The following is an 8331-nucleotide window of genomic DNA, read 5'->3' as shown; positions in this document are numbered from 1 at the left end:
CGGTGGCCTCAGCCTGTCCAACCCCGCGTCCCGCCGCCGCATTGGACGTGCAGTCCTTTTTGCGGGACCTGCCTGGCACAGCACTGCCCGGCTCCGCTCATGGTCCTGCCACAGCCCTGCCAAACTCGACCTGGCCTCGAGGTGTCCCCAACACCTGCCCATCACATTCCTGCCCGACCCTGACACCCTTGGCATGGCCTTGCCCAAACCCGGAGTCCCTGTGTTGCCTGCCAGCACAGCCCTGCCTGGCCCCTGTCCCCACACTGGGTTTGCCTGGAGCCTGTCCTCCGACCAATCTGTCCTGCCTGGGGATGCTGGAGGAGTGACCCCTCACAAACATCTCCCAACACTTGGCTCCAATACCTCTGGAGAGACATGCCTGGGGCAGGGGTACCTGCAGGAGGAGAATGATGGGAGTCAGCCCCAGGAGAAAAGAGACCAGGAGGAGTGCAGTGAGGGATAGCTTGTTCATGGTGATTTCATCTCAGGTGCAGCCAGGACACAGGAGGGAGACAGCCCCCAGCACTGGATCAACAGGAGGAGTAGCAGGAGTTGCCTAGGGCAGGAGGAAGCTGAGGTGCCTGAAAGATAGCAGAGGGCACACCAGGGCTAGGCAGCTGGGGACAGAAGGAACCAGTACCCATAGGCTGCCACCCCAATTCTCTTCTCCCAGAGGAGCCTCAGGAATGGTCTCCTAGTGCTCTGTATTTCTGATTCTTCTTGTACTGTTCATGACTCCCAGCAGAGTTTGGGGATGCAGCTTCCAGCCATGTAGCATCCAGGCCATAGATCCTAGGGCGGGGACAGCCACCCTGGAGAGTCCAATTGACTTCTGCACCCACCACCACTGAGCACCCATTGGGTTACCCCCAGAGACTGGGGGTGTCTGCCACCAGTGATGGGCAAAGCAGAGCACTCTCTCTGCTGGTGAGCTCACCACTCCCTCCAGCAGCAATTTGAGCTCTGTCCCCCTTCCTGGCCTCCCATCTCCTGCCCATCTCTAGCCTCTGGGTTGCCCATCACTGCTCCCTTTGCTTCAACCACCAACAGTTTCACCCCTTCACCTGGGCATGTTGACTCCCCACCAGCAGCATTTGGTGATGAATGGCTCAGGTTTTATCTGCAGCTTGGCACAATTCTCCTCTTCCTCCTGGGCACAGGACTCCCACCACCTCTGGAGATTTCACACCTGCTCCTTCTCTGCCATCCTTCACGGCAACTGAGCTCCCGGTCTGCACCCTTGGTATTGTGACCAGGACTGAGCTGCCCTGGCCACAGCATGGGGACACAGGGGCACAGGACTTTCCCTGAGCAGGGCACTGCATCTGAGCTACCACACCATGTCCAGTCCCTGTTGTCTTTTGCCTTCACCCACCAGCGTCCATCCTACCTACCCTACAGGAATCTCATCACCTCGAATCTTAGGGGGAAAGTCAGCAAAGAGTAGCAGGGAACATCCCTGCTAAGGCTTGGGGAGTCTGACACGGTGCCCAGGGGCCCAGCCCCTGCAGCAGAGCTTGCTTGCAACACACGGCTCATCTGCCGGCGTGTTGAAAGTGCCTGTTGTCCCCCCCGCCCCTAGCGCCTGGCCTCCTCGCAAAGGCAGAGCGGGGCAGGTGAGAAGCCTTTATCTGATTTCCTAAGGGCAGAAAAATCCCTTTGATTTTGCCCCGAAGAGGGGAGCGGAGTGGGGGGGAGTGCCGTCTCGACGAGCAGGTGCGGCTGGTGCTCAGCAACTCGCCTTATCATGTCCTAGCTCTGCGTGAGGCTGGAGGGGGCTGGGGGGGCTGTGATGCCCCCAGCACGCATATGGGAACTGGCCCCATTGCTTGGGTCCTATAGCAAACCCCCCCGAGAGGGGCTAGTGGGGGCAGGGTGAACAAAGGTAGGCTCCTTGCCTTGTGCCTGGACCAGAAGGACTGGGATGGAGGGATGCCAGGGCTTTGCCCTTGTTTCACAGCTTGTCTCACAGCTGCATAAAAATTCCCCTTTAGCAAGGGGAAACTGAGGCATAGAGATGCTAAGACCTGATTAAGCAGCCAGGGTGTGATAGCCTGCTCCCCCAGCCACAGTAGTTTTCTCACTGACTCCCCTTCTGCAACAGGACCTAAAGGGACACATACTTCAGGGGACAAGGATACAGTGGTGACACTGAGCCAAGGTAATGGGGGTGCCACTGCCACCCTGAAGCAACCTCCACTGTCGCAGCTGAGCCTTTGTCTCTGCCTTTCCTTGCCTCTCGCAGCTCACTCCCCCCGCCCCCCACCCGCCCCAGCTTTTGTGTTATTACAAATTATAAAACAATTTTTTCCTGCCGTCCCGCATTCTTCTGCCTCCTGCAAGAATTTTAATGTATTTATTTTTGCTATCAGGGGAAAGCGCTGTGTTCCTCGGCCACCCCCGGGCAGCCCCAGCCCTGCTTGGCCACTGATGGAAATTAATGACGGAGGATGCAGGGGGAGAACAGACACCTCTGCACCCCTGCAGCAGAGAGGTGGGGGGGATGGGTGTCTCCCCAACCAGCCATGCTTTCCGCAGTAGAAAAGTCTGTGGAGGATAGAGAACTCAGCTGCACTGGGAAGGGTGATGGGATAGTGGGGGCTGGTCCCCAGGAGAGGCTGTAGTTTATGGGCTGAGGAGGGGACAGCTGTTGGTTGGATGGGCAGGGCCAAGGGGTGTTCTTAGGGGTCCAGCTTCGGGGTGCTGTGCTGGGTAATCATGTCCCCATACAGCAGCATGGCCTTGGAATTCTCTTGAGGAAGAGGAGACCTCCCCTAGACCCCAACCCACTCTGCCCCTTGTGACAGCATCCCCAGTGATCCCCATCCTGCTTGTGGGACAAAGCATCCCTTGAGTGCCCCATCCTGCACTCCCCACTGAACTCCCTCTGCCTCTAAGCTGGTGCCTTGATGCTGTTCTGAGCTCTGTCTCTCACTCCTGACCACACAGCCCCAAGGGCAAGGATTGGGGTGCCCTGCTCCCAGAGCCCCCCTGCCCCATAGCCACAAGGCTGGGGGGCTCTGGCTGCTGGGAGGGAGTGGACAGGGGGAGGAAAGAACGGGCCTTTCCTGCTGCGGGGAAAGCGCAGCGATTTCCAACCCAAACACCCCAGCGCTCAGCGGCTGCATACTTTCCCAGCGTCCCTCCCCTCCTTTTTATTCCTGAGGACATTGGCAATCAAACCCAGGTTGGCCCCATCTCCTGCTCCTGCAGTGAGGTCATCGAGCTGTGTTTGTGACATCCCGGTATCTCCATGGCAGCGCACTGTGATGTCATAAGCTTGGGGTTGCGACCTCACGGCAGGAGGAGAATGATCTTATTAAAACAACATGGTCCCCATCCATGGCCGCTCACAGCCGGGGGACTCCAATGCAGGATAACGGCCAGTGGAGAGGCCTGTGGCAGCCAGGGGGATGGTCAGGATGGAGCCCTCCCTGGGATTGTGTCCCCAGTGAGAGACGTTGATGACCCAGGGCATGATCCAGAGCTCAAAGCAGTGGGCAGTCCCCAGGGCTGAACTCCCAGCTGATGCAAACACACAAGCCTTCCTTGTGCTGGGGTGGTGGTGAATTTGGGGACAGTCACTCTGACTTACTCTTCAAGGTCTCCCAGGCTCAGCCACAGTGCTGCCCACCTCCAGGGCCAAGTATCTGGGGCCTTATCGGGGTGCAGAGCCCTTTCATGTCAGGCCAGTGGGTGGCAAGTGGAGCTGATGAGGACCTGTCCCCAGATCAGAGCCAACCGGTGCTGACAGCAACTATGCAGCCCATTCTCAAATTAGATGAGCCCCTCCTCTCCCTGGCCAGCACTCCTGCCCCTGCCCCATGGCTGGACACAGCCTGGGACATCGCTGCCCACAGTGCTTCTCATGGCCAACATGTCCCACACACACGCATGCACACACTGTACCCCTAAGGAGCCCTGGGCATCCCTTGGGCACTGACAGTTAGGAGACAGATGGACAGAGGGGTGAATGGGAGTGTAGACAGACAAATGGGTGGGTGGCTGTCTGGATGGACAGGTAGGTGTGGGGATGGGTGAGAAGAGTGATGCACCCATTTGTAGACGGATGGATGGATGGATGGGTGAGTGTACAGACAGCTCAGTAGATGGATGGCTGTGAGAAAGCTACATGTAAGTGTGGATGGATGGATGGACGGATGGACAGGAGAAAGAATGGCCCTAGCACTCTTTAGTGAGCCTGTGTGGTTCTGGATGTTGTTACTCTTTCCAAACAACCAAAGTTTCACACAGCACCAGCAAAAGCCCAGCTCTGTCCTGGGAGAGAAGGGAACATTCACGTCCTAAGGGGAGAAAATTTGTCTTTCTCTCTGTGCAGCTTGAGGGCCTGACCTTGTGCTGCTGCAGCAGTCCATCCTCACTGCTAGCACAGGATCTGTTTTCCACTGCTCAGCGAGGAAACTGAGGCCAAGGGGACTGCCTGGCAGTGCAGCAAAGCTGCAACCACCCCTCTTCAAGGAAATATGGCACTGTGGTCAGTCCCACTCCTTCCAGCTCCCTGCATATCCGTCTGTCCATCCACGGGAAGGACACACATCTCTTGGGCTGAGAGCGATGCCGTTGTCCTTGGGCCCCCGCGGGCCGTAAACATGATGTCATGTGGCAGCACACACAGCCCGCTCTGTGCGCGGGTCCCCAAATGGGCTTCGCGAGTTCGGCGTGGGAGGCATCAACCATGGCCCACAGCCAAGGGAACTGGAGTTGGGAGATAAAATCAGGTTTGCTTTGGGCTGGAGCAAACAGCCTTTGCAGGAGGAGTAAAGGATAGGGAGAGCAGCTGGAAGGGGGAGACACCTCCCCATCTCGGAGAGTTTGTTGAGGAGCAGAGGTAATGGGGGATGCTCCAGGAAAGCCCAGGCTGGTTTTGCCGGTCCCAGGTTGGCTCCCTTCGCGCCTACTTGACTTAGAATAACTCCATAGGCACTTGAAGTCACTAATCAGCCAGGACCACTTGAGAGCAGCCCAGGGCTGCCTCCCGTCTCCTGCGATAACGGGATGCCAGCCCCGGGTTTGCTCCAGCGTCCTGCCCTCACATCCTCAGGGAAAGGTCCTGGCCCACCAGGGTCCCATGGGGCACAAAGAAGGGGGAGCCCAGATCAGAGCTTGCTGTCAGGTGCTGAGCCCTGTGCAGTGGTCATGGAGAACACACCATTGTGCTGTTTGATTTACCTCTTGTTTCAAAAGCTTTGTGCTGTCCCCAAGCCCTTACCTGGATCTAAGGGGTCAGATAGAGGGAAATGAGGGGAAGGGGACCTTTGGGAGAGGGCCAAGAGTGTCCCACTTGAACTCTCTGTGTGGGAGAGGAGCAGCTGTCTCCAGGCCTGGGATCTGTCTACATCCCTCTTGATCTTCCCATGTCCCCCCTGTGCAGCCCCACGAGCCCCAGCATGGCTCATGACTCAGGCAGTGACAGTGTGGTGACACACAGTTGACATGACAAGCCATCTCCAGTTAAATGCTTTGGGTTGTTTACAGTTCTTGGGACCCAGGCTCAGCCTTCTCACAGCCTGGGCTTTCCTGGGCATGAGTCAAGGGATGCCCTCCCCTGGGACACCCCACTTCCCCCCCACCAGCTGTGGGAGAGCAAATCAGGGTTAGAGGATAAAGCCCTGGGAAAAATTTCCAGCTCCCGGGTGAGACTGCACAAGTCACGTAAAGAAGCTGTGCCTTCATCCCAGCAGGACCAGCAGCCAGGACCCTCCATGAGCAGTGTGTGGTGGATAGATTGAGCGGCAGAGCAGCACGGAGGGCCCACGGTGCCTGTATCTGCATCCACAGGTCCCATCGGTGAGATGGGGTCAGACCTGACAATGCATCGGTGGAATGAGTAGAGTTGCAGCAACCCTGTGGCAGAGTGACACACAAGATGGGACCTGCCACCCCCAGTTCCACATCCCCATGGATAAAGGCAGCATTTGCTCTCCCGCCTTTGCCCTGCTTGCCGCCAAGCTGAGCTGGCCCCGCATGGGGGGACCTCCCGGGAGCTGGCGGTGCCCCCGGCTCCTCGCGGCATTCTCCGGCGGAGGATGTGTCACGGCCCAGCCGCTTCCCTTCGGAAGTCCCCGCCGAGCGGCTCTGGGAGGGGGGTGATTCACCAGACCCTCCTGCCCTCCCTTCTGCACGGCCTCCCCCACAGCCCTGGCAGCGGCCCCGGCGGAGCCCCAGGCAGGTCTCCGACGCCGCTCCCGCCGTCCGAGGGAGGGGAGCACAGCCTAGCGGCGGGAGCGGGAAGTTATATCGGGGGGGGTGTTTTCAGCGTGCGCTGCGGGGGTGGGGGACCGAGGACGGGAGGGACGCGTGGATACAGCCATAGTATTAACACAAGGTCCTGCACCCGGGTCGGGGTGATCCCAGTACCTGTTCTAGCTGAGTGGGACGGATGGATGGATGGATGGATGGATGGATGGATGGATGGATGGATGGATGGATGGAGAGCAGTCCTGCAGAGAAGGACCTGTGGATCCTAGTGGATCAAAAATAGTATATAAGCCGGCAATGTGCACTTGCAGCCCAGAAAGCAGATCGTGTGTGAGACTGGAAAACAAGAAACATGGCCGGCAGGGCAGGGGAGGTGACGCTCCTGCTCCACTCCGCACCGTGAGAGCCCACGAGTGGAGTGCTGCATCCAGCTCTGAGATCCTCAGTGCAAGAGAGGCATGAACCTGTTAGAGCAGGTCCAGAGGCCACAAAAATAATTGGAGAGCTGGAGCACCTCTCCCATGAAAACAGGGGATTTGGGGTTATTCAACCTGGAGAAGGCACAGGAATATCTTATTGCAGGCTTTCAATATATAAACGGGTTTATAAGAAAAAGGGAGAGAGACTTTTACTCTTTTTGCAAGATGTGATAGTTTTAAACAGAAAGAGGTGGTAGGGTCCCACTCTCCAGCAAGGGGAAACGCGTTAACAGCGGTTTAGGAGGAGCCGAGGCGTCCCCTGCCGGGGGGAGCGAGAACCTGGTGTCCAGGCACCAAGCTGGGAAGTCCTGTGTCCGGGGCTCTCTTGCTGCCCCGGCTGTGGGTCTGACCGGGGCAGGGCAAGCGAGAGAGCTGGCTGTGAGCAGCCATGAGATGGCGGCAGGTGCTCACGCTTGGCTGTCCCAGCCTGGGGTGCCTCAGGGGTGTCTGCAGGCACAGGAGTGCCTGGGTCCCGGCTCAGCTGGCAGAGAGCTCACAAGGAATCAGCCTGGAACCCAGTGTGGAACACCCCCCACTTCCCGGTGAGGCAGGACCAAGGATGAGAACAGCCCAACCTGAGGGCACAACCTCCCTGTCCAGGACCTTGAACCCACCACCCGATAAGGGTGGTTAATGATCAGCACTGGGGTGTCCCAGCCAGAGACATGGTGACCGATGCTCCAGGAGGGACACCTGGACAGACCACTGCCCTGCCCCACCGCCCCAGAATCTGGTGCCAGTGCCAGGCTGGCCAAAGTGGACATGTCCTGCGTCCATGGTCCAACACCACCACAGCAGGATCCTGCTCATGGGCTGGACAGCTTGGCCTGCACCAGGACCTGGTGCCATTCTCTCCCTCACATGAAGACAAACGAAACCTGCCTCTGGTTGTGTTGCCAGCAGCCACAATGGCCATACTAAGGTCTCCCTACTGTAGTCTCAGCTGGCAGCACCTGGAGGAAGTGCTGAGAGAGGCCCTGGGACATCTTAGACCCAGCTCCCCAGGGTACCATCCTGCACTGCTGGGGGACAAGGCAGGCACAGGGGGATGACAGGCAGGGGACAGAGGCAGGGCAGAAGAGCTCAGTCTGTAAGGGCAAGCAGCCCTGAAGAGCAGGCCCAGTGGTGAGCCTGGTGCTGATGCAGGGTGCAAAGAGTCTGGGATGTGGTACTCAGTGCCAGAGTGCAGTGCTGGTACTGGCACACGTTGTGCCATGCCTGGTGCAGTGCCCGGTGCCAGTGCCTGGTGAGTAGTGCCCATGTGCCATGCCCAGTGTGCAGCACCTGGAGCTGGTACCAGTGCTGGTGCCACACGCTGCGTTGCACCGAGGGTGCTGTACCTGCTGTGCCATGTATCAGGGACTGGCTGCCAGCTGCCTTGTGCACGGTGCCATCATGCATAACGCATGGCACCACGCACTGAGTACCACTGATGGCAGTTCCGAGTACCTAGCAGCCGGTGCATGGCATGTGATGATGCTGAGCAGTGTCCAGCGTCCAGTATTTGGTGCATGGGATATGGTACCCGGTGTGCTGTAACGAGCATCCAGAACACTGCAGCCGGTATCCACGGCCCGGTAGCAGGAGTGCAGAGGCGGCACAAGGTGCGCGGTATGCACTGCCCGGTGCCGAG

The 8331-nt window shown here is 58.5% G+C and overlaps 1 protein-coding gene across 1 annotated transcript in view; it reads left to right on the top strand.

Moving 5' to 3' along the window:
• Nucleotides 1-3398: 3398 nt before the first annotated feature.
• LOC103756887 (sterol 26-hydroxylase, mitochondrial) overlaps nucleotides 3399-8331 on the top strand; it is an 11382-nt gene continuing 6449 nt past the window's right edge. Inside the window, exon 1 of the mRNA XM_018072584.1 lies at nucleotides 3399-3416. Coding sequence (XP_017928073.1) covers nucleotides 3414-3416 — 3 coding nt within the window. The 5' untranslated portion in view covers nucleotides 3399-3413. The remainder of the gene's footprint in view (nucleotides 3417-8331) is intronic.

Source organism: Manacus vitellinus, unplaced genomic scaffold (genome assembly GCF_001715985.3).
Source record: "Manacus vitellinus isolate BGI_N305 unplaced genomic scaffold, ASM171598v3 scaffold_22_pilon, whole genome shotgun sequence".
In the NCBI taxonomy this organism is placed as follows: domain Eukaryota; kingdom Metazoa; phylum Chordata; class Aves; order Passeriformes; family Pipridae; genus Manacus; species Manacus vitellinus.
The sequence above is the reverse complement of the archived record's forward strand: the minus strand, read 5'-3'. Positions and strand labels throughout refer to the sequence as shown.